Source organism: Parus major, chromosome 6 (genome assembly GCF_001522545.3).
Source record: "Parus major isolate Abel chromosome 6, Parus_major1.1, whole genome shotgun sequence".
NCBI classification, from domain to species: domain Eukaryota; kingdom Metazoa; phylum Chordata; class Aves; order Passeriformes; family Paridae; genus Parus; species Parus major.
In genome coordinates, this window is record NC_031775.1 from 30,796,988 (window position 1) to 30,823,001 (window position 26,014).

Consider the following 26,014-nt stretch of genomic DNA (forward strand, 5'->3'; position numbering starts at 1 on the left):
CCTTTGGCCATCCAGCTCCACCTCCTAACTCATGAACAGCTTCCAACATTGTTTTTATCGTTTCTGAAGTGGAGGTTAGCTGGTGACAGGCGTAATGTCTAAGAAGAGACATCCTGTTATCTGTCTTCACTTCTGAAATAATATATATAATTTAGTACTTCTTCTGGCACTGAACTGTAATAAACCAAACCATCAAAACCCTCTGTCTGCTCTGGTTCCAGACACACACCCTGATCCTTACTTATATAAAAGGGCCAGAGAGCTTTCAGGTTAAAACAGAAAACTCAATTATCCCATCATTAAATAAGGGCAATTTAGAATGACTTGTCTTGGGAAAGGCTACACATATTTTCATACGCTTGCAAAAAAAAATTGATGAAGCAACTAGAAGATGAATTAAAGCTCAGAGATGCAACAATGGTGTGACAAAGTTCTCAAGTTCTGAAAAGTCTTGGCCTATTAAAACTGCAACCAGAAAGCGGGTTGAAATTGAGTTCAAATTTAACACAGCAGAGTACTTTCAGAGACTGCACATGAGTAAAGCAAGAGACAGAATTTTATACACAATTCTTGTTTATTACACGAATTTAAAAAGGAGGGAGCAGCTTCAAAGCTGTACCTCAAAACCATTTTCAACAACAAAAAAATCCTCCACAATACTGGGCATAAACCACAATACAGCACCCAAACCCTGTGACCTCAACTGGCTCTTCCCAGCATTAGTGAGGGCATGGGGGAGCAGGGAATTGCAGAGCAGCAAGGGCTCTAGAAAACTGCTCCTCTCAGGGAAAAGAAAGTGAATTTTAACCAGGAAAGGAGTAAGAACTGAAACAAGAACAACCACAGACTTTAGGCATGTATATGGCTGTTGCAGAGAGCAAAGTAATACTCTGCCCCCTGAGGGGCAGGACACACAGGACACACACGTGGCAGGGCATTTGCTGACAGCGACGACAGAGCAGCACTAAAACACAGAATGGAATCTTCTGCCCTACAGCCCCTCTTGGCAATTGGGCAAACAGCAGCACAGCAGGAGTAGGGGAACACACCCAGCATGTCCTTCATCCCTGCCTGCCTTTTACCTCTAAAACTGAACTTTTGTGCTGTCACGGGGGTTTTGGAGGTTCGCCTTTTGCGCCTCTGAAAGTTCTCCAGCTAGTGCTGTTTACTCTGTCTTCTCTCAGGTTTTTCTCTCCTTGCCCTTGTAAGCCCCGCTTTCAGAAACGCCCAACTTCTTCGGCAACACTTTGCTGCAGCTTTTATCTGATCCGTCATGTGCGGAAAAGCACCCTGCCCGAGGCCGGTATCCACAGAGGAGCCGGAGAAGCCCTGCGGAACACCGGCACAGGGCACCGCGACGGACGCCGCGAGGGCTTCTGGAAGGTTCAGAGCAACGCAGCCTCCCTTTATGGCCAACTGCCCTTTGTGCCCGCCCCGCAGTGTCCCCATTGGCCGCGGCCCTGGGCGGGCTCCGGGCCCTCCCGGCCCTCACAGCCCTCACAGCCCGCCCGGCCCTCAGAGTCCGCCCGGCCCTCCCGGCCCGCCCAGTCCTCACAGCCCGCCCGGTCCTCACAGCCCGCCCGGCCCTCCCGGGGGGCACAGCCTTCCCGGCCCCCTCAGCCCACGCTCCCCCTCCGACACCTTCCCACCCCTCCGCTATCCAAGGGGTTGCTGCTCCCGACCCCGACGGCTTCCTCTGCCTTATCCGCAGCCATTGCTGCTGTCCCTAAGGGTAACAATCCCACTGCCGCCTTAACGAGGCTTTTCCAAGTGGAGCTCAGCCTCACTTCAGCCACAGCTGACACATCGTTCTGTGCTACCCAAAGCATGGGAGGGAAAATGTTCTGTCACTCCAGCCACCGCACTGGGTCACTGCCAGGAATGAAGGTGCCTTCCAAATCCCAAAGAATTATTTACCACTTCACAGTGTGAGCATGTGACTGTATTTAACCCCTGTGCTCAGCAAAGGGAACATTTTGCACTGCGTGATGAATCAGGGTTTAGTTCAGCAAAAACCAGCTAAGAGAAATTAAAAACTTACAAGTTGCTATGAGGTTTGCTCTTTTTGAAGACTCAAAGTATTTTCATTGCACATGAATGTATTTTTTTCAATGCAAAACATGTTTTAATATAAACACCCAGATGATAGAAAGTTTTATAACAGTAAAAACAGATCTAAATGTTCAGATCTATTTTACAAGATTGTAAAGCCAAACACTGAGACCAGGCTTGAAAACAGCATCTCTTGTCATACAATCAAAATATTGTATACACAGAACACAGCTCGATGCTTCTCGAGTTCACCAGCATAACACCCAGTTTGTCAAACATTCAGCATTAGAATTTTTTTTCAAGCTGCACGTGAAAAACACAAATTCACCCACAATGATAAGTGCTTCCATCCTACAGACATCTTGCTGAGTGGCAAAAATTGCCAAATGCAATATTTTGCAGAGTGATATGAGAGTGCAAGGCAACCTAAAATATATATATATATATATATATATATATATAAATCATACTTCAAACTTTGGCCAAGACTTATAATTGATATGTATCTCCCCTCAAATATTTCAACTTAGATGATCAGGACATACAGAACTTTATTTCCAAGTATTACAAGGCTGGAAAGTCTTCAAAATCATTCTGTATTTTCTACAGAGCCATTATAACTTAAAGATACAGCTATGTTTGAATAGTCAAGTCCTCTTAGATAAAAGGAATGAGAGATGCTTGCTTCAAGAGCAGGCCTTCATCACACACATTTCAACACTCCCTCTTGAACCAGTCAGCAGGCAGACTGCAAGAGCCATGTTTTCAGAAAGACAGGATGGTCTTGTGAATGATTTCAATGGATTCTCTGATTTCATCCTCCTTGATGACGAGTGGCGGGGCCAGGCGGATGATGTCGCCGTGCGTGGGCTTGGCCAGGAGCCCGTTATCGCGGAGCCGCAGACACACCTTCCAGGCGTCGTAGTCTGCGAAGAGAGGGAGGCAGAACATCAACAGCACATTGAGGACATGCCCAGCACAGCAGAAGAGGTGTCACACCTGCAGCACGTGGTGCTGTTTGCCAGCTGGCAGAGAGGTGATGCAGGGTGGTCACAAAGGGAGAGGTCACTCGGAGCGGCTCTCCGGAATCTGCAGTGACGCTGCTCCAGAGCTGCCCTTTGCCTCACTGCTTTGCCTCAGCACACAGAGTTCTGCTCCTTCACAGCTCAGTGCTTGTCTGGCACTCAGACTTTAAAATAAATCTTAAAAGCTGAACCATGTGAAGAGGAGGTAAGGACACGTGCACAGGACTTAGACAAGGTTATGGTTATATAACATTTCCTCATCGTGGACAATGACACCACCTTCCTGCAGCACTTTATCCCTTGATCAAATATATTGATATTCAGATTTCTGATATAATTCAAGGTGTTACTCCCTAGAAACTTGTTCTCCATCATTAATTTTCTTCTTCATTGTAACCTCCTGTATTCATTGTACTCTTCCAACTCTTCTGAAAACAATAATCCCAGCCAATGCTCCCATAATCTGACAGGAACTGGTGTTCCAGATGTGGACAGTTTTTTCCAAAGAGGAAAGGTAAAGGTATTTGTTGGGATGCAGATTCACCATCAGGTTGGAACATTATCAAATCATAAAAGAGTTCAAATACTTTCAAAAACAATTGTTTGGCTTTTCTTAGTTAAAAAACCCTATTTTTAATGTCACACAGTAACCTAAATCAATTTTCAGTGGGTACTACAGTGCTATAGCCATGTTCTGAACATAAACATCATGTCTACATGCCATCCCCTACTTACAATCTAAGTTGAAAAATACTTCCCCATGCTGTGTTTGTGTAGTTGATTTTGTTTCCTCACCTTTGGTTTCCCGGATTACGATTGCATTTAAGAGTCCTTTTCCTCTTACAGCAGTTACAATATTAGATGGAGTCTTCATGAGCTCACTTCTTAGCAGATTACCCATTATTTCTGCATTTTTTGCCAGATTTTCCTCTTCAATTACCTAAAGAGAAGTCAGATCTACAATCAGTTGAAGGGCACTGCATTTTTATGTACATGGGGAAGGATGGATAATGACACTGAACCTGCTGAGACACAAAAGCTGTTGAAGCCACAGTGTCCCTGCACAGGCTGCAAGTCCCAGCAGGTTGGTATTGAGCCTTCACTCATTCACGTCTACAAGAAACAACAGTGTCTTTGAAATTTTATTCTGAATTAACTGCTCTTTGTTTGCTGTTATTTGCAAGTAAACAGTAAACCTCTCAAGGCTCTTAATCTGTCCAAGTCTGAGTACTGGGTAGTGATGAGGTTCTCTGTGTGACCTGCATCACTGGAGTCAATTAAGCAATCACAAAATAATTGAATTGCACCTTCTGGACAGGATGTTGTAGTTTCTGTTTGAGATCCATACTTGCTCTCAAGCTCACAGAGCAGCAGTTTCTGCTGATAGAGTAAAATAAGCCGATTTCAAACTGTTATCATGAAATTAGTGAAGGTATTTGACCAAATCTACATAATTTCTTTGAAACTTCCCCTAGATAAATCTTATTTTCACGTTTAAGATATTAAGATCATAAGAACATAGAAAGTGGGACACATTTCCAATAAAAAAATCTAAAATTTGTTTTATTATCTACAGATAACCACCACCAATTTAAAGCTAGATTTTTACTCATAGCATGAAAAATATAATTTATTTAGGCAAAGATCATGAGACCCTTTTTAATTTAGATTCCAGATCTCTATCTCCACACACAAACCTCCAGTGCTGCCATTGCCACACGGCAAGCTAATGGATTTCCTCCATATGTGGATCCATGTTCACCAGGTTTGATGGTCAGCATAACTTCATCATCACACAGCACTGCTGAGACCTAAAATGGGAAGGGTGGAAAATTCACATATTTGGAACAGAAAGCTTTAATATCTCTGAAGCAAACTTTCCTCTCAGAGCTCAGGAAATTTTCAGCCCATGGTGATAAATTACATTTACATTCCCAGCACTGTGTACAGAATAGCAGAGCTGACAATCCCATAATTAATCCCTTAAATACACTTAGCTAGAGTGGTAACACAACTTTCAATCACAGCTGAGGGGAATTTCTCCAAATTGAATATTATTTCAAGAGTTTAAGCTTCAATATTTGATTTAACTCAGAAATCCTGTCAGTTGGCCAAAATAGTTCAAGGCATTGTAATTTCCAGCCTAATCAGCAGGAATTTAAGTCACTCCAAGAGGATAAAATCAGCCATGCAGGCATGCCAGACAAATGAAATAATATCAGTTGTTCAACTATAAAAGGTAGTATTAGGTATTTCATTATTTTATTATGTCTCTCTCAAGTTGGACTGTCTGGTCATAAATCATAGTTAGTCTTGCAAACAATAATTTCCAAGTACAACAAACATCAGATTTATTGTTCTTCCAACTGGCAGATTTTTAGTGTTGATGACTAAGGAAAAAAACCCAACATTATTCAACAAATGTTTGAGTACTTTGACATTACTTTAGAACATTGGTATTTCTGTGGTACTCACAGGGTATAAGCCACCAGAAAGGGCCTTTCCAAGAAGAATTATATCAGGTCTCACATTTTCATGGTCAACAGCCAGCATTTTCCCTGTTCTGGCTAAACCAGTCTGTATTTCATCAGCAATAAACAGAACCTTTAAAGAGAAAAAGATCCAAACAGAACAGGGAATTACTTTCATTCCTAACCCAGTTCCAACAACACAATTTTTTTTTGAGGTATCACAGCAATAACGAAGACATCTTTATTAATAATATGTCAATGTCTTCCTTTGAAGATATGAAAAGAATTATGAGTAGCACTTACAAATTAGGAATCTGAATTCTATTGCAACAGAGAGCACTGATTTTTAAGTCAGAGATCCCTGATAACCATTTTCCTCAGTGTTTCATTCTGTGACCCATTATTGTTACTAGTTCTTGGTAGCAGTTATGCACATCAGCAACAAAGGTCCTGGATAGCCAAGGTAACTGGAAACTTACAATACGGAAAAGAAATTAGAAGTTAAATTAATTGAAAGTAAATCCAGTTGAAGAATAGTAATTAGAAACTTAAATCAGTGACAATAGTAAGAAACAGTGAAAAATGTGCACTGCTAAGAAGTGCTTTTTAGTCAGGCATTACCAGGAAACACAAGAGGTATCCCTGCATTATTCCACTGAAAGAAAAGGGAATTACTAACTAGTATATAAAGTTCTAGGCCTTGCCTAGAAGGCTGACCTTACAAGTTACACCAGTAAACACAGTGTGTAGTGTTGAATGTTACAGTGAATTCTCACATTGTGTTTTGTGCAGAGGTCCCTCACTCCTGTGAGATAGCCTTTGTCAGGAACAATCACACCTGCTTCCCCTTGAATCGGTTCCACCATGAAAGCTGCCACGTTGGGGTCTTGCAGGGCCCGCTGCAATGTTGGGCACAGGGAGAGGAGAGACAAAAAGAGAAAGCTTTTACACAGGTCAAATACAGAAAATACACATAGCAGAACCTGATTCTAGCCCTGATGTTCTTCCTCAAAGGATGAGAGCAGCATTCCTGTCAGGCAGCTGTCTCTGAGTGCCACTGCAGTTCCAATGCTTTGTCACTGTTGGCAAGGTAAAATCAGCTGCTGTGCTTGCTTGGGAAGGTACAAACCTTGCAAACTGCAAACCCAGACAAGCAGTTTATCAGATAAGTTCAGAAATCACCTCAGAAATATCCTCAGCTTCATATTAGTTCATACACTACAAACAATTGCTCAACTCTTCCCTTAAACAGAAAAAGCATGGAGCCCCTCCAGAACAATTTTACCTTAAAGCAAAGTCCACAGGTACATTCCTGCACTATCAAGTTCAAAAAGTTTTAGAAATCCATGAGGCACAGCAGATCTAGTGATTCCCAGCAGGAATTTACTACAGCTTTTCTCAGCATTGCCCCACATGAATTCAGCTCTAATGAAGGCATTAATACTTGCAGGCCTTTCACCATGGGCAGCCTGATGAAGGTTCAAACCTGAACAAGCTTTTCCACACTGCAGCTATAACCCACTGAGAGACCTTTGTGTCCCCTAACCCAGCTCCAAGAAGAAAAGCAGCTCTGTCCTATAATCCCTCAATCTCCAAAGCCCAATCACTTGCAGGCCCAACAGGTACAGAGATTTTTACTCACAGAAATGGTGCCCAATCAAGGTCAGCCCTCCCCAACAGCTTGACAGGATTAATCTCAGATAAAACAGGGAAATACTGGGAATCACTACCATTTCAGGAGCTAGTGAAAGTGAAACAGCAGCCTGGCATGGTTTTAAGGATGCTACGAAATTGAAAATAAATATTTGCAACTGCAGTGAATTCTAGTCTTAGAATCACAGGATGGTTTGGGTGGGAAGGGACCTTAAAGCTCATCCCATCCCACTTCTTGCCATGGGCAGCGACATTTCCACTAGACCAGGTGGCTGGGAAATTAAACAGATCATGTAGTTTACCTTTCATATCCTAAAGCAAAACTAAAAATCAAAACCAAAGCAGAATTTACCTACATTTTCTATACGTAATTATAACAAACACATTCCTTATCTACATCTACTTACAGATACCTTAATGTCAAAGCACATGTTTCAAACTATAAACTTCTGATTTTCCTTGCTATTTACCAAAGAGCAAAATATTGTAAAATTACTCATGCAAGAGAACAAGAAATTGTCAAATACCTCAAGAGCTGGTAGATCATTGTATGGGATCACTTCAAATCCTGGCATAAAGGGTCCAAAGCCATCATAGCTGGATGGGTCAGTAGAACTGGAGATGGCTGACATTGTCCTGCCCCAGAAGTTGCCAGCTGGAAAAAAAAGGGGGAGAAATTGTTACAAAACTGACCAAAAGCCAGAACATTCTAAAGGACATCACACTTTCCACTTGGTGATGTATTTTAAGGGTTATCTAACAAGATATTAGCATCCTCCTAATTGTCAGCATTTTGTATTGATGCTATAAATACAGTCTGTTGCTGTATCAAAAGCACATATTAAAAACCAAAAGAAAATTATACTCTAAGACCTGACAAGTGTACAAAATAATTTCCTTAAGTCTCATTAATAGTCTGGAAAATTGAAAATAACTCAAATAACATCTTTTTATTGATAATGTTCAACTTTAATGCAATTATTACCAATAAAATGTAGGGGGAAAAGAAACACCATTAATAATTTAAGTACTAAAAATAAAGCTGTCAATAAGCCCAAATCAGAAAATAAAATTCTGTGCATTTCAAAGTTCCAGATGAACCTCTTTACATAACTAAAAATATTGTGATTTGCACTATTTTGTTTAGAAACATCAGTTAAAATGTCCAGGAGCCAACATGTCCATTACCAAAACAACCATATCCTCATTTTAATATTCAGCTGCAACAAGAGACTCACTAATTAATAATAAGGTGCTAATAAGACTAAGGGTTCAATGCTTTCACAGCTCACAATCAAGCAGAGTCTGTGTTAAGCTCTTTAAAATGATGTCCAAGATGTCCAAGGTCATTTCTTAGTTATGCAAAAGAGCTTTTTTTCTGCCAAAATGGGGAGCATATCCCCTTTATCAAAATGAGAAAAAACTTACTAAAAGTTGTCTGAAAAGCAAAATTAAATGTATAGAGAAGAGAAAAAAGGAGAAATATTTGTTGAAAGAATTCCCAGAAGAAATTAAAAAAACAAACAAACAAAAAATACTCTATTAATTTCCAGAAACCATAAAGCAAAATTCAAGTATGCATAGCAATTCATAAATGCTGCCTAATGACATTTATAGCTACTATATATACCAAAAGTTAAAAATAGTATCTGCAGCTACAAAAAAAAAAGTCAGTATTTAAATAGTAAACTTTATTCTGGAAGGTTTTCTAAAATACAGAACCATTAAACAAAACTAGTATTGACAAAATTGCTTTATCTGTAACCAAAGAATACTAAATATAATAATTTTTTAATTTTATATTTTTTTAAAATTTTTTTGTTTAAAAAAAAAGAAGTCTCTTCAGGGCCTGGTAACTTCTCCTTGAAGTTACAGAGCCAAGCAGGGCAGGCAGGTAAAGGAAAGAAATATCCCAGCAGAGAATAAAGGTTCATTATTTACTTTAGCAATGTTGCTTTTACTTTTATTATATGATCAATGCTCCAGTATGACTTTACTGGGTTAATGCCAATTTCTGGAAAGCCTGGAGAATGCAGGACAAAAGCCCTGTAAGTGAAACCAAGAGGACAGCTTAACTCTACTGTGTAATCTATGAGAGAAGTGACACCAGTTTGAGGAGTTAATCCACAAAAGAGGTATGTAGGAACAAGTCAGGAATAAAAAGCACTGCATTTTAAGTGATTAAAAGAGCATGGATGTTCTTTCCCTGTGACTTCAGGCTGCCTCCCAGTAACCCAGTGTCCAGATCCTCAAGTCCTCAACTCATAACACACACTTTACATACCTGCAAAAATGATTTTAGCTTTGTATTTTGGAATTCCTTTCACAGTGTAGGCCCATTTCCGAGCCAGTTTACAGGCAGTTTCTCCAGCTTCCACTCCTAAAACATAAAACAGCACCATTATCAGTCTTACACATGAAACAGGCCATCAGTGCAGCAGAAAATGTTACACAACCTCCAAATCTCAGGGACAAGAACAAAATTGAAACAAAATATTTCTTTACCTGTGTTCATTGGAAGAACTTTGTTATAATTGAACATTTTGGTGACAAGCTCCTCATATTCCCCAAGGACATCATTATAGAATGCCCTGGATGTCAGGGTCAGTTTTTCAGACTGGGCTTTCAGAGCATCCACGATCTTTGGGTGACAGTGGCCTTGGTTAACAGCACTGTAAGCACTCAGAAAGTCAAAATATTTTCTACCTTCAACATCCCACACATAAACACCTGGGAAAACAAACCTGTGATCAGTACACAAAATAAAAGAAGACACAAGACAAAAAAAGAATCCTCAAACATAATTAAAGGCCAGAGTAAATTTAAATTAAGTGATAATATATGAAAAGCCACAAGGACTTAGAGAGGGTTCCAGTGCACCCTTTCATGTTCACATTAATATTAAACCTCTCCACACAAGGTAACAGAAAAAAATGAAGAAATTAAGTTGCTTGAAAAGTTTCCTGCTGAGTTATTCTGGAAATTATCAATACTTTAAATCATTTTAGAGGCACCACAATTTTTTCAGGTCTCCTTATGCATAATGATCCACCTCTCTAATCCACCATTAGCTGATTTTATTTCATCAGTGATCTCAATCCCACCCAAATAAAAAACAACCCAACAAAGATTGAGAAATCAATCAGATCAAAATCATTCTACCATGATCTTATTCACCCTACACAGACACACCCCACTTACAACCTCCAGGAAAAAGCTAAATAAAATACCTTTTCCTCTTTCCAGAGCAACAGGCAGAGGGTGATAGTTGTGGGCACCATATTTTGCCTCACGTTCAAAGATTAAATCAGATGAGAGAGGCCCCTGAATGGTTTTTTTAGGAGCAACTGAGGTAGCAGAGCTCAGTGAGGAATGAAGGCCTCGGCAGAGAACAGCAAGGTTCTGGGAGCGGGTTAGCTTGGAAAGCATGATGGACTTCAGGAGTTCTGATACAGATCTGGAGGGAAAAAAATAAAGCAAGTTAATAATTAGCACTAAGAACACTTCAGAAGAAATGTCTGACACGATTGAAGTGGTTTACTGCCAAGATTACAGGTTCCTCAACTATTTTGCAATTCAGCCAAGAAAGCTTATATGAAGTATAAGTTAATGTGGGATTAACATCAAACAAGTGATTTTTTTCTACTCTCTGCACTTACAGAAACAGAAAGAAAACTAAACTGTGTGACTCAGCAAGTCTGTGAACTAGTTACATCATTCTTCCTGTAAGTGTTTCTTTTTCACTGTGCCTTAAATTCTGATTTACTAATAGAAAACTACAGTAAGAAAGTTAAGCTCATCAAATTTCTTGTTCTATTGAAATGCCCATTTTCTACCAGATTGTCATCAGACAAATCATGTTACAAACTTCCATGATATTGGCTATCCCTGGAAGTGTCCAAGGCCAGGTTGGATGGGGTTTGGAGCAATCTGGGATAATGGAAGATGTCCCTGCTCATGGCAGGCAGTGCCACTGGATGGGCTTTAAAGTCCCTTCCAACCCAAACCATTCTGTGATCAAAATATAGATGGAAAGTAAGAATATGTCAGATATTAATGATCATTAGAGCACTCTACTTTCCCAGCAATTTCCCCTGAATACAAAACCTTGTATTGTCTCCATCTAGGGATAACCTGAGAGTAGGATTTCGTGAGGCAAATGCACTTTGATTTCTTCTCCATGCCTGCACCTCAGTGGATATAAAGATACTTCCCAGAGAAGAGGGAGTGAGTTGGCACTTGAAAAGCTGTTTCAGGAAGCTCTTCCCACAGCAGGGAACAGCAGAGAGCCAAGAGTTCCCAAAGCTCAGGTTTCTGGTCTCACAGAACATCACACTTGCAAAACTGGCAAAAGGTTTAATCCCCAGAGGAGGATCACAGATCACAACAAGTGCTCTGCTTATCAAATGCAGCCTCCCTGTAGCACACTCCCCAGCAAAGTGAAGAGCTGAGCAGCCTGGACACTGCTGCACCACCTAACAGAAGCAGTCTGCAAAACCTACCAAAAATACATTTATTAAATACCAACAGGAGGATGCAAGGATGGCTTACACAAGGGTGCTGTTATTTCAGGCTGTTTGCAGAAGACAGAAGTATTAAGTCATGGATTTATCCCAAATTTATTTTGGAAAAAATCCACACCCTGAATGTGTTGCCTTGAACAGAGAGGTATTTCTTTCAGCAGACTCCTCAGGTATTACTTTGCTGCTCCTCTCTTCTAACCAAAGCCAAGACTTTGTTCTCCATCTACCAACATCTAAGTGTTTAGGAAGAGTCAGTATTCTCCATTCCAGCAAGAGATGAATACTGCACAACTCTGGGCATGTTTCCAGCTGTTAAAGATTAGCCCTTTGTGTTAATACTTTTCAAGATTGTTACTCAAGGATTTTGCAAACAAAAAAGACAAATACTTCTCTGTGCGAGAAAAAAAATTGATGACTCAAAATTTCAACCTGCTCAACCCCTAAAATGTAATTGGCCTGTGACATCCTGGCCCCTGGCACACCTCCATGGCAGAACAGCTAATTCTATCACAAGTTGCTGTATTTTGGAGATTTTCCAGACATTCCTGAATTGAAAGGTACAAAGAAGTTAAATGCTTATCTGCTCTATATCAGAGGTACCTCCCTGCAAGAAGGATCACAGATCCCCAGTTTGAGGTTGTTGTTTTACTTCTTGCATATTGGAAAATATTCATCAGTTTTTTTAAAAGGGCTTTTTCCTCCATAAAGGGAATTGCCCTGAAAACTGTGCTAGTGAGGCCACATCACTTTAGCCAAGGTGTGGAAGATTACATGGAGAAAAGTTGAATAAAGCTGAGAATTACAGATGAATCTGGAGTTAAAAGGAAGGGGAAAATTTGGGGTTGATGATCAGCAAAACAAGATGAACGGAAATATCAGGAAAAAGGAGGAATAATAAATATGGAAAAAAACCCAAGCAAACAAAATGAAATAAAATCAAGCTCATTACCAACTGTGAGAAATATGAATGTGCACTGTAGCAGGCAGTACGGGAATCAGAAGCCAGGGAATTACACCAACTGGAAGAGGTCTTGCATCAGAACAGAAAAACCACTCAAAACACAGCTGTAAAACACTTGAACAGCTTTGCTCAGCTGTTGAGCAAGATTATCCAGACAGCAGTCTGCAGACTGCACAGGTAAATTGAATGGTTGTATGTACCTGACACTGAAAAACACCCCAAGGTAAATGGGGGATATTGTCAAGTGCATGAAAACACTCAGGTTCATGTTGATAGAGCAGAGAGGAATCGGTGCCACACTGCAGCCTCCACCAGCTGAATCAAAGGGGTGAAGGCTCTAGGGGACACACAGGGGGACATCAGTGTGGACATGCCAAGCTACGTGTGCAGGAACTTGCTCAGGACCTAGGCTGGCAGACAAGAATTGCAGAATCACAGAATCACCGAGGCTGGAAAAGACCTCTGAGATCACCGAGTCCAGCCTGTGCCCGATGCCCACCTTGTTCCCAGCCCAGAGCCCTGAGTGCCACATCCCAGCCTTCCTTGGACACCTCCAGGGATGGGGACTCCAAACCTCCCTGGGCAGCTCCTTCCAATGTCTAATCACCCTTTCTGTGAAGAATTTCCTCCTGGTATTTCCTCTTCTGGAACAGCTTGAGCCTGTTTGCTCTCGTCCTGTCACTTGTTACCTGGGAGAACAGCCCGATCCCTACCTGGCTACAGTCCCCTTTCAGGGAGCTGTAGAAAGGGACAAGGTCCCCTCTAAGCCTTCTTTTCTCCAGCAAAGCAAACAAACAAACAAACAAAAAATAGGAAAAGCAATAAACCCAGCGGTGAAATGCCAGATCCAGCTCACCATCTCCCCGCCAAGGCCACGGTCAAAGACACTGCAAAGGCAAGGATGTGGCATCGCCTGGCGGGGCTGACACAGGCACAGAGGAAGGGACGGGCTGTCACCTCCCCCGCTCCCCGCACAGCGACAGCGCTCCCAGGGCCTTGCCGACGGGGCCGGCTGCGGCGGGACAGAACCGGGGCACGCTGGCCCGGAGAGGGGCAGAAAGGGCCCCCGAGGACCGGACGGGCCGTACCTGGTGCTGCTGGAGGTGCGGAGCGGCCGCAGGTGCCAGAGGTGCTGCCGGTGCCGGAGCCCGCGGATGAGAGGCGGATGCGGCCGCGGGCCACCGTAACAGCTCCTTGCCCCGCCCCCTCCCTGCTGACGTCACCAAAATTACGCCTGACGATTGGCTGTCGGAGCTGATTGGCAGCCACCGCCCCCGTTCTTCGGCACTTCCCCTTGGCGAAGGGGCTCCCCATAGGTGGACGCCCTCGAGCCGGGGCCCCGCCCACCGCGGCCCTCAGGGGCGGTACCCGCGGGCCCCGCCCGCCGCATCCCCCCGGCCCTCAGACCGGCTCGTCCCGTTCCCCTTTCCTCACCGCCTTCCCCCATCCCTCACACCGGCATCCCCGTCCCTCAGGCTGCGGGCTCGTCTCCCGTCTGCCGAATTAGTCTTGGGAGCAATCTTTGTAACCACAGAACCCCACACACAGCCTGACGGGAGGAACCCCTCCGGCCCAGCGCCTCCCGCCGCTGTCATCGCTCATCCGCACTTGGGCCCTCGAGGAAGTCACTGTAGAAAAGGGACAAAAAAATGAGAGGAATTGGGAAAACATTCCTGGGAATGGGAAGTGTGTGGGATTGTGGTGGTAACTCCGCTGGCGACTGCAGGATCCCCAGGGATGTATAAGTGCTCTGTGTGTGCTCAGCCCTGACCTTTCTCTTTCCAAAAGATGTGCATGAGCTTTCTTCCAATCTTTTAACATATGGCTAAAATAAAATAATTCGAAATAACAGCCAGGGGTTCACTGAGGTTGCTAAGGGGTTTCTCACGGAGTTCCTGTGCCAGGTGTTTTTGCACACACGCACCAATCTCCTCCCCAGTCTGTCACGGTCCATTCCACGTACCCAAGCCTTGCCCTTCTCCACATGGAAGGGCATTGATGGAAGCCCGAACTTCAGGCTCTGCTGCCTTGGGGGAGAGGGAGGGAATGGGGGGGAGTGAGCTCCAGGAGGGCCCGGTGTGCTCGGAGCAGGAGCTTGGAGCTGGGACCAGCAGGTGAGCAGGGACAGGCCAGAACGAGCCAGCACAACCCCGACCTTTCCCCGGGTTAAATTACACCTGGAGAACGTTTTGTAACCACAAGATCTGGACGTTTAAGGGGAACTGTGAGGTGTGATTCATAAATGCATTCTGGTTTTATCCAAAAATATCATAGACTGGTTTGGGTTGGAAAAGACCTTAAAACTCATCCAGTTCCATTTGCTGCCATGGGCAGGGACATCTTCCACTGTCCCAGGCTTGGACACTTCCCTGGATCCAGGGACAGCCACAGCTGCTCTGGGAACCCTGTGCCAGGGCCTGCCCACCCTGCCAGGGAACAATTCCTTCCCAATATCCCATCTAACCCTGTCCTCTGGCAGTGGGAAGCCATCCCCTTTTTCTGTCCCTCCATCCCTTGTCCCAGGTCCTTCTCCAGCTCTTCTGGAGCTTCTTTAGGCACTGGAAGGGGCTCCAAGGTCTCCCCAGAGCCTTCTCTTCTCCAGGCTGAACAATTCAAATTCTACCAGCCTTTACTCATAGAAGTTTTCCATCTTTGCTGTGCCCTCCTCTGGGCTTGCTGCAGCACTCCAGGTGGGATCTCACAAGAGCAGAGTACAGAAGAAAACAAACAGTATTTCACTTTTTATCGTGTCCATCTCACTAGGAAGAGTAACAAAAAAACAGCCCAAAAAAAACCCAAAAAACAAACCAAGTAAACCAAAAAACCCCTCAGTCTTAGCAGTGGTAACTTTTGGGTGCCTCTTGCCCTTTGTCCATAAATCATCCTGACAAATTTATCAATGCTGGAAAATAATTTCTTTCTTCCACAAAGAAAACATGATATCCTAGTTGACACACAAAGAATTTGCATAGCTTCGCCTCACTAAAGCAAACCATTTGAAAATATTCCTGAACTTTGTCATATCTTCTAACCAAATTGCTCAAACCTTGGATGTCAGGGGGCAGCACTGCTTATGCCTTTGGAGAAAATTTTCCCAATGTGCAGTCAGCTTGATGCAGCGAGGGCTGGGAGGAGAACGGATGATGTTGAGTTCTTTATAAACACACAGAGAGTTAGGCTCAATTTGCTAATATGTTTGTGTCTCCTACTAGCCCAATTCTGCCAGCAAACAGTGCCCTGCATCTGCTGCCAAAGATGAGTTCATAAAGCACCAAAAGTTGTGCCTTAGGTGCTAAATTGCAAAATACATTTCAGAGTCATGACTGCTGAATGAATACACAGTTGTACCGTGCCCAGTTTCTTAAGTCCAGAGACAGTTATTATCCAGGAGCTATTGGAACCCCTTTATTTCTAGTTGAAGTTATGATTTTTTTTGTGAAAAGCATTAAATTTTAAGGCTGAGAATAAGCAATGACCTCTCTGCTTAGAGTATTACATATTGTCCCAGTTCATTCTGCTTCTCTATGCTACTCTGGTGAGATCCCACCTGGAGTTCTGCATCTGGCTCCATCCCCAGCATGGGAAGGACAAGAACTTGCTGGAACAAGTCCAGAGGAGACTACCAAGTTGATCAGAGGGATGGAGCTGCTCTGCTGTGAGGAAAGGCTGAGAGAATTTGGATTGCTCATCCTTGAGAAGTTCTGGGGTGACCTAAATGAGGCCTTCCAGTACCTCAAGGGAGCTGACAAGAAAGATGGAGAGAGACTTTGGACAAGGGCCTGGAGGGACAGGACAAAGGAATGGCTTCCCAGTGCCAGAGAGTAGGTCTAGATTGGATATCAGGAAGAAATTCCTCCTTATGAGGGTGGTGAGGCCCTGGCACAGGTGCCCAGAGCAGCTGTGGCTGCCCCTGGATCCCTGGAAGTGTCCAAGGCCAAGTTGGATGGGGCTTGGAGCAACCTGGGACAGTGGAAGATGTCCCTGCCCATGGCAGGGGTGTTTCAAAGTGGACGATCTTTAATGTCCCTTCCAGTCCAAGCCATGTTCTGCAATCTCTGGTGTTAGGAAAAAAATCACATAATTTTGTTTGTTGCATACTCACATTTCTTAATTAGCCTCACAGAATTTGCAATCCATGAGATCAATGGGATTTTCCCAGGTAAGAAATGTTGCTTTAAGGTTAGATTGTTTTTCTCTCTGACATTTCATTAGCATGGCAGGTCACTTTTCTGTTATCTCAGGTCATGCTAATGATGCTCTCTACCTATCTAACCACAAAAATAACATGCTGGGAGCTACATCCCTTTCATCTTTCATAGACTCAACTCAAGAGCTGCCTTTTACCTCCTTTAAATACTCTTATTCTTAAGCTCATCTCCAAATTGGTTTGGATTTATCCAACCATGTTCTTTTCACAATAAGCAGAAAAATATAGAAAGAACAAAATTTGTCCAAAGGATTAAATAGCACCTATCATATAAGGGTAAAACACATCTGAAAACGTAAAGAATGCAAACTAAAGGCAACCAAGATCAATTGAAGTGCTGAATCTTGGGTTCAGCTCTGCCTCATGGAGCTGCAGACAAACTGCCCCAAGAGGTGATTTCAGAAGCCAGACATGCAGGAAAACAGCAGATTCCTGTCTGGAGGGTGGAGATTCAAAAACAAGCAAATAAACAAACAAGCAACCCTCAAGCAAGAAAAGACTTGCTTGCTTTTGCATTCTGTAAGATGTGGAATGCACAGATACTACATGTAAATGTATTTTTTAAAGCTGATACAAACTGTTTCTGAGATTAAAAATTATAAATATGAAATAACTCTCAAACTGGAATCTGGTTAAACAAGACCTGAGAGAAAGTGCATTCAAAGCTCTGTTTAATTTAAACCTGATCAGTTTTATGTAGGATCAGTGTCATGGCCTGCTTTCTTTCCTCCTTTCTTTTTGGTATTTCTTATCAAGACACAGAAAATATCCTCTTTTCTTCTTTAAAAACTATCAAGTTGGAATTTTAAACCACTCACATTGTGCACAGTAGCAGTTATTACTGTAGATCTTGGAGGAATTGCTCTCAGCTAGATGAAATATTTTATGTGAATAAAAAAGGGAAAGCAGAAGCTTAATGTGTATTATTTTGTTACCTGTAGATACCTAAAAGACTCCACATGACAGTAACCAAAATATGGAAAAGGGAATCCATGAAATGTTCACATTTTACAGTAATTTGCCCTGCAGAAAAGAGGGAAACTCTGACCTACTTGAAGAAAGAGGGTTATTATATTCATTCTCCTAATCCAGAAAATACAATTTGACATGTAAGTAAACCATAAAGTTATAAGAAGGAACAAGTTAAGTCATGCCAGTTGTTAGGAGTAATTCCACAGCTCTGTCTCTGGCAGAAATGCTCATTGAAGTCGTTGGGAATTAGGCATGTGAAGAGACTGAGGAATTGCATCCCACTTATTGTGGTTATTTAGAGGTAGAGTAAATAACAGGGAATTGTGTGTCTGATTTGCTGCACAAACATGTGCTAGGGATTCACCTGCTGCTTGTGGGAGCAGCTCAAGCACTGGTGCCAAGGCAGGATTGCAGGACCCTCACTCAAGTTTAACACTGTCTTAGGAACACTGCAGGAAACATCCAGTGTTCCTCAAGAGCTGATGTTTTGCCCCATGGCAGCAGTTCTTCAATGGCATGGGACAGTTCCTCACCTCAGGGCACAGGCTGGAGTTCACCCAAGCCAGGAGGCTCAAGGTGCAAGTTCATCATTACCTAAAACCAGCACACATCTACAGAGCTGGCACAAGGACAGTCCCAGCTCTCTTCCCACCCGTAGCAAAGCCACAAGATAGGCTTCACCCTTTCTCCTCCTGTCGAAACTCTGCTGCCACCCAGCAAAAATGAAAAATAGGCACTTCTCTGAGCCAAAGGCAGGTTTGAAGGCAAACCTCACAGTTAACATTGTCCTGGGGAACTCAGCCTTCAGTTGCAGTCTGACAATGAAGGATATAAAGCTGCTGGAAAGTGACCTAAGGAAGCTATGGAGATGGTGAAGGGTCTGGAGAGAGACTGTACAAGTGGCAGCTGAGGTCACTTGGTTTGTTCAGTCTGGAGAAGAAGAGACTGAGGAGAGACCTCCTAACACCCTACAGCTTCCTCATGATGGGTAGAGGACGAGCAGCACTGATCCCTGCTCTCTGTTACCAGGGACAGGAACGAGGGAACGGCCAGGGCTGTGTCAGGGCAGGTTTACACTGGATACAAGGGAAAGGTTCTTCCCCCAGAGGGTGGTCAGGCCCTGAACAGGCTCCCTGGGACTGTGGGCAGAGCCCCCAGCCTGACAGAGCTCAAAGAACGTTTGGACAACACCCTCAGGCACAGGGTAGGATTATTGGATTGTTTATGGTGCTTTATATAGAAAAACGGCTTTCCATGGCCCATGATTGTGTTATTCTGGTTATTTACTGACAGTAGAACTCTACATTAAGACATATCTTGCAGGACAAGAAACCTTAGCCTTTCCTGCAGCACAGCTAGAATATTTCACAGTGCAGTGTGTCAGAACAGTGCGGCAACAAATTGTAATGCATGCAAAGCAGATCTGCCTCTCAAGTCCACTTAGGGATTTCTTTTTTAGCTCATATCTTTCAAGATAGTTTGGCAAAGCATAGCACAGCCCCCTTAAAATAATTCTGTTTTATTGGATGGGTGTTAGTTAACCCAGCTTAAAGCACCACAAACAACCCTTAGAGCTGATATTTCTTTTGCAATATCAACCTTGAGCTATAGTTCATACTTATCCTCCCTGATTTGTATGTTGGCTTATTTTACAAAGATTTCTGTGATACTCTGTTAGATGACAGCATGGATAACTGAATTACAGAATCAAAGGAATTTAAATCGCTGTCTTCTCTCAAGCTTTGCTCCCCATGTTTGAACTTATTTTGAACTGTTTTTTTCCACTGCAGCTCAACAATACCTTCATCCAGAGTCTTCCACAAAATGGGGTGAGACATTTTATTTCTGTTTGGAACCTAAAGGTGAATTAGAAGCTCTTTCATTTCTTGGACTTGTAGTTAATTTAATGAGCCTTTCTACACACATTTCTGGTGAGCATCACATTCCTTGGAATCATACTAGCAAAGACTTGGGAAAAATAACCTTTTTTTGGCTTTCCCAAGACAGAGTTTTATGACTGGAATTATATAGCATAAAACTCACAAATGTTAAAATAAAATCCAAAGAAAAAAGTGAGACTTGGTTTAAATTTCAGGCATTCAAGTGCCTTGGATGTGACCTTGCTTCTTCCTTCAATAAATGTATTTTGATTTGGATCCTGAGGACCTGATGCTTCCTAACTTCCAATCTTCATTCTTGGGTTTTATCAGAATGATGATTTCTGGAAAAACTCCTTTACATGCTCTCCTGACTTTGAAAATCTGACCCAGATGGCAGCTCTGAGAGCACACAGAACACGAACATAAATACTTCTAACTGGGTAATAAGAATAAATACCTTGTCAATTTGGTTAATCTCAGGATTGAGCACTGAACATCTGGATATGCTTTATCTCAGGAGCTGGGAAACTTCTCAAAATTCCAGCATGACACATCCCCACTGGCCCTGCTGTTGCAGAGTTTGACATTGCTGCCACCAGGATTGCCAACCTTGCTAAATGGTGAGCACTCAGCTCTGACCTCAGGGCTGCTGTGGTCAGACACTGGACAAGTTACATAATGCCCCAGGTCAGGCTTTAACTGGGCATCACTGAGGTGAAAGATCAGCAAGGTGACCTATTGCATCACCTGTCACTTGTCATTACCCCAGAATGATGTGCTGGCACTTCCTGCACGTCCCCAGTCAGGACTTTAAATGATCCTCAGATTTTTCTAGAATATTAGATAATTCAAAAAAAATAAAGGGTTTCTTGATACATTTTAGGACAAAGAAATTTGCTTGCAATCCATTGTTTCAAGACAATTTCTTTATCATAATTGTTTTCAAAAATCACACACTTTGAGATGTGGAAATAGGGAAGGCATACTGCCAAAAGGAAGGAATCTTCAGCAAGACCTTGACAGAAATTGCCTACTCTTAAACTATCAAGTGCCTGTTCCTTAGAAGGGACAAATACTGGTAAAGAATTTAGTTCATTCTTTGCTCACTTCAGCTTGTCTATCAGAGTTCCTTGCCCATGGCAGGGGTGTTGGAACTAGATGGTCTTTAAGGTCCTTTCCTACCCAAACTGTTCTAGGATTCATCAGTTGCTCTTCTGGAACAATTTCAGTGAAATGCAGCAAATCTTGAATTTACCAATTGAATTTACCAAAGTTTGTGCTTTGCAGGGTAATTCCATGGGTAAGAAAGGCTGCCAGTCCAATTGCTACCCACAAACACCATGGGAGGTGTTGGATGTTGGGACATAATCACAGAACTGACCTCACCCTACTCTCAGTTTGTTGTGTCAGGTCCTTAAAGACCCACAGATACAAAATTTGACATCTTTGAAGGTTCCCATTTTGCAAAGTTGATGCAATTTCGTATATTCTCTCTTTTTTTTAATGACTGTTTAAGGCATCTTTCTTTTAACAATACTGGTTGTTTATGATCAAAGCTACTATAATAAATCAGCATGTGTAGAAAGGAGAGAAATCTTTTATTTATATTGATCTTGTACATAGATCTGGTATTATTCAAAGTGTTTTCAATCTGTCAGAGGCTGCTCAGTGGAAAAGCACAGATCTTGAATACTGCTAAAATGTCTCTGCAGTGTTGCAGCGTGCCTAAGCCCCATGGAATGCCACATTTTTAATGACATTTTTCCCGTGGCATTACACAGAAAAAGAGATGAGAGAAAGAAGCCAGCATGGGAACTTTTCAGTGTTTGAAGAGGAAAATCTAAGAGAAATGGAGTTTAATATTTGTGCTACAGTAGAAAGCAGTGGTAGTGCTGCTACAGGCTCCATGAATCACAGCCACCACAGAACAGCTCCTGTGAACAGCATGGTAAAGATGCCAGCTAAGAGGATAAAGCAAACCTGTAACAAGCAGCTCATAAATTAGTTGTACACATCATTATCTTCCCAGAAACTTTTACTGAGTGCACTACCAGAAATGGGGCCCACAACATGAGTTTGCCATGACAACAAAGTGCTGTAAAGATCAAGGTGACTTCAGCTGGAAAACAAAAGCAATGTTCAGGCCTAGTGGTGCAAGAACATTATTATCAATTTTTCTTCAGGAGGATGTCACCCACCAAATATTTTGCTAGACGTCTCGTCTGCCTGTGAGTTGTAAAGCTGCTGAAAATCAGACTTTGCTCCCATTCCCGAGAGGTATTTGGGAGCACAGCAACGCTTCTGATTCATTCCTGAGTCACCAGAGAACACTGCTCTGCGCCTCCAAACCTCTGCTGCCACCAGGAGGTGAGACTGACATGCTCCACAGTGACCACAAAAATCGGTGATCATCACATCTCTTCGGAAGGAACTGCTCTGCCAGAAGCAGGGAGAGTAGGAGACCTCTGAGCTCTCTCTGTTCCTTGTCCTGAGTCATCTCTGGCTCTCTCTCCATGGTCCTACTTGATCTCAATGAGGAAAAATCTGCAGGTGGAATACAGGGGAGTCTGTTCTCACCTCAAGAACCTGTGTGTAGGTAGCACAAGTCTTATTACACATGTTCTAATAATAATGAGAGAGAGAACAAGAGAGAGGTTGCTAGGAAGGAAATAGGCTTTAGTTTAATTTTCCAGTCAGGTATTATACAACAAATCACATTGATTTCCTTCAAGAAAAATGCTTGGTCACTGACATATCAATAAATACATTTTATCTTTCATTCCTCCATATATTTAATTTTTCATTGTATTCTTCCAACTTTGCAAACTCAACTGCATGAATTCTTGTGGATATTTTTCCTTAAGTATCGATCTGAAAGTCTGATTAAATTGACATTTCTAACATTTTCCTGACTGTGATGTCACAGTGTGCCTCCCCGTACTTGTTTCATTATCAGGTTAAATGAAGTCTGCTTCCAAAGTGATTTTGTGGTTCTCAGACTCAGAATTGGCAGTAGTTTGGTCAGTTTGACCCCCAGCCGCTGCTGCCTGCTCACTGCAGACAGTCAGGTGCTGAGTCACAGAATTATTTGGGTTGGAAGGGGTCTTAAAGATCACCAAGTTCCAACTCCCTGCCATGGGCAGAGATGCCACCCACTAGATCAGGTTGCCCAGGAATGAGGGAGGCTCCTAACTTTCCTGTTCTCTCTGAAGTGTTTGAATTCAAAGCCCTTTTAATTTAATATAAATGCATGGTTTGCTTTTTACACTTAGGACTTTCTTGTGATTCCTTTTAACATCTATATTCAGCTGTGAGTAAAGTCAATTTCTGTCTGTGCCTGAAAATATTGCACAAATCTTTATTTAGAATTGTTAGAGATAATGGATACTCAGTGGGGCATTTCTAGAAGTGTTAGCAGTGCAAATGGCCTCATCTGGGCAATGCAAAGTTTGACTGCAATTGCTGCTCCCAGGACTTCTTGGAACCTCAGCTGGAGTAAGTGCCCAGTCACCACATCCCTAACGAGAATCACCCACCCAAGCAGTCCCCACTCAACAAAGCAGGGAGGGAAGGCTCTGTCCAAGGGGCTTGGAAGCATTTAGCCAGGAAAACTTTGGTGGTGTGGGATCAGAGCCACAAAATCTGCATTCCCATTGATGTGCATCCCCCTTCCAATGCCATGCAGAGGTGCAAGTCCTGTAAAGTGGGGACCATGACTGCTCTAGTCTCTGGAAATAACTGGAAAACGTTTTTTGGGAATATGGGCTAGAAGTGACTTAACAGACCGATAGGAAAAGGGAAAGGCTAGAGCATCTTGCATAGGAATCGATATTTCCTCTAAAGTTAATGCAGTTTTGGCAAGGGTAAAATTGCTGGCAAAGCAGAGCCTTGAAAGGTTTATGAACAGCAAAAACCACATCTGGAAGGAAGACAATTTATACTATTTATTCTGACTTGTAGCATTCCCTGGTTTTTTGCTATGATTTACACTTTTCAAGGAAAGGGAGTACCCACATGACCCTAGCAGGGCACAAGCCTGGCTTTTACCAGGGATCTGGGTACACTGTGGATAACCAACCATACCATGCTCTGGGAACCTCTTAGAGTGACAGCAAGGTGATATCAACACCTGTTTTTCGCATGGACAGCGATGACAATCACAAGTAGGAGGCCAGGAATAGTCATGAGGATTTAGGTCTAGTTAGTCCTAACTTGAGGCAGAGGAAATGGACTAGATCAGCCTGCAGAAATGTCTTCCCCTCCCTGCAGGGCTTGACATCTTAACTGCTCATGAGTGCCAGAAGTGGACACACAGTTGGTCAGCAGTGGTGGGACCTGATGGCTCAGGCACTTGTGACTGCTGATTGCCTGGCCAGAAAGGAAGGCAGCTCTGAATGCACCCCAAGCAGCTAAAATGACCCTGTCTTTTGTAACTCTAACTTAAATGAGGGTTAAAAAGTTACTTAAATTAACCTCCAAGTAAACACATTGGTACAGCAGCCATGACTTCCAAACCTGTGACCTGAGGTGAACTTTGTGTTCTGTTAATAGCTCTGCAAATCACTGAGAAGACACTGGGTACCTCCTCTTGCTGTGGAAAGACAACCTCAGGTCATTTCAGCTGGTCCAGGCTTAGGCTTGTGGCTCTCACACCCTTGATCCCTGCAAAGCTGGAGGTCACGAGGGTGATTTTTGCAAGAGAGGACTGTCCCATCAATCATGTCCTCACAGCCAGCCCACAGGAGATGAGCTATCACCCTCAGTCACTGACATGCAGCGCAGGGAGCATCAAGATCAGCACCAGGTGGGCAAACAGTCCACAAAGCAGACAGTGCTTCATCCAAGTACAATTAAAAGCAATTGAACAGGGAATAATTTAAAAACCCTTTTTATTTAGACCAACACAAGAGCTAGATAGGATTTATGAGCTAAGTTTTTTGGTTGGAAAGCCAGTGTGTGCTTTAAAGCATTGTCAGAGACAGAGAGGATACAGTCTGGAATACTGTGTGGTAATCATTTGTAAAACTGCATGAGACAGATTTTTTTAAACCAATTACTTCCCGTCCGTTCAGGGACAGATGAGCCCCCAGCTAAAATTCTTTTTCATTCCGGTGCTTGTAACGATGAAGATGAAATGTGATTTTCCTTCTAACAAATGCTCCAAAAAGCAAAACCAGAAAAAGCATGTGTTTCTCTGTTATGGAAAATAGGTCTCAGCATGCTGGAAATTCTGTGTTTTACTTACTTTCTACCACAAATGCCCCATTTTTAAAGAAATGAATAATGTAATCATTTTCTCTGATTTATGTTTTCGTTTCTGCCTCATTTGGCGCTAATGCTGTGTTATTACAAGAACAACTGTTCTCTGTAAAAAGAATGATCTTTAAACTTCTTATCCAAAACCTGTGAAGTCACTGGGAATGAACTGCAGGGAAAGGCAGAGAGGCCGTGGACATGAGCAGCAGTTGAACACATTCCCACTGACCAGGCAGATTTCCTTCTTGTCTCCCAATGACACAGAGCTGCATTTTCCTGCACCTTCCCACACAAAACCTCTCCTCCAGGTAGGGTGTCAAGAACGCGACTGGCGCTTTTTAGAAACAGATAAAGAAACGTGAGTCAAACGGGGCTCAGTAGAGTGCCACGAGCACAGTCAGAGCCTGGGGACGCCTTCACTGGCGAGCATCCCTGGGGTTCGACACGGCCGCCTGCACCCTCATCAGCATCAGGATCGCAGCAGTGCTAACGAGTGCCACAGCTCCCGAGCCCTCGAGGGTTCAGACGTGTGCTGGCAAGCCGAACAGCAACGAGGAGCATCTTAACAATGAACTTGGAGAAGAATCTGCAGGGAATTAGTGTCAGGCATGTGTAAAGAGGGTTACTTTTCCCATCTCCAACACCTATAATTACATCTCAAAGGTGCTAATAAAATCCAGTGGTTACAGTGGGGTTTTTTTCTCAGTGTGTCAAAGTTAAGCATGCTGCCGTGACGCCTAGGAAAAATCAACTTTCTTACACTTCAAATCGCCACGAAACCAGCAGAAGTGACGACGGTGTTCCCCGCTGGGTCAGAAGGGCTGAGGTGCGCTCCCGGCTCCCGGGGGCTGCCCCGGCCCTGCCGCCTCAGAGGTGCGGGCCGTAGAAGGGGCCGAGGTACGCGGGGCCCAGGAAGGGAGCGAAGGGGCCGGCGCCCAGCGGGAAGGGGGCGGCCGGCGGCACCAGCACGTTGGCGGCGGCGTAGGAAGGGAAAGTCTGGAAGGGCAGAGCGGC

General features: G+C 43.2%; 2 protein-coding genes across 2 annotated transcripts in view; both read right to left on the reverse strand.

The window, feature by feature from the left end:
- Positions 1 to 2,100: 2,100 nt before the first annotated feature.
- Positions 2,101 to 13,925, reverse strand: OAT (ornithine aminotransferase). Its single transcript, XM_015633761.2, has 10 exons — positions 13,774 to 13,925; positions 10,432 to 10,658; positions 9,707 to 9,931; positions 9,486 to 9,581; positions 7,729 to 7,856; positions 6,325 to 6,447; positions 5,553 to 5,681; positions 4,775 to 4,888; positions 3,873 to 4,017; positions 2,101 to 2,978 (listed from the first exon to the last, which is right to left on the reverse strand). The coding sequence occupies exons 2-10, from the start codon at positions 10,628 to 10,630 to the stop codon at positions 2,818 to 2,820; spliced, it is 1,320 nt and encodes a 439-aa protein (XP_015489247.1). The 5' UTR covers positions 10,631 to 10,658; positions 13,774 to 13,925; the 3' UTR covers positions 2,101 to 2,817.
- Positions 13,926 to 25,867: 11,942 nt separating this feature from the next.
- Positions 25,868 to 26,014, reverse strand: part of NKX1-2 (NK1 homeobox 2) — a 3,554-nt gene continuing 3,407 nt past the window's right edge. Inside the window, 1 exon segment of the mRNA XM_033515863.1 lies at positions 25,868 to 25,996. Coding sequence (XP_033371754.1) covers positions 25,868 to 25,996 — 129 coding nt within the window.

What these genes read in the sequence shown, in the direction of transcription:
- OAT (XM_015633761.2), bottom strand. Translation starts at nt 10,630, where the DNA reads ATGCTTTCCAAGCTAACCCGCTCCCAGAACCTTGCTGTTCTCTGCCGA. An exon ending in TGCTCTGGAAAGAGGAAAAG is followed by an intron (nt 9,932 to 10,431) that starts GTATTTTATTTA and finishes TTGTTTTCCCAG; the next exon opens with GTGTTTATGTGTGGGATGTT. An exon ending in CGTAATCCGGGAAACCAAAG is followed by an intron (nt 2,979 to 3,872) that starts GTGAGGAAACAA and finishes CTCTCTTCGCAG; the next exon opens with ACTACGACGCCTGGAAGGTG.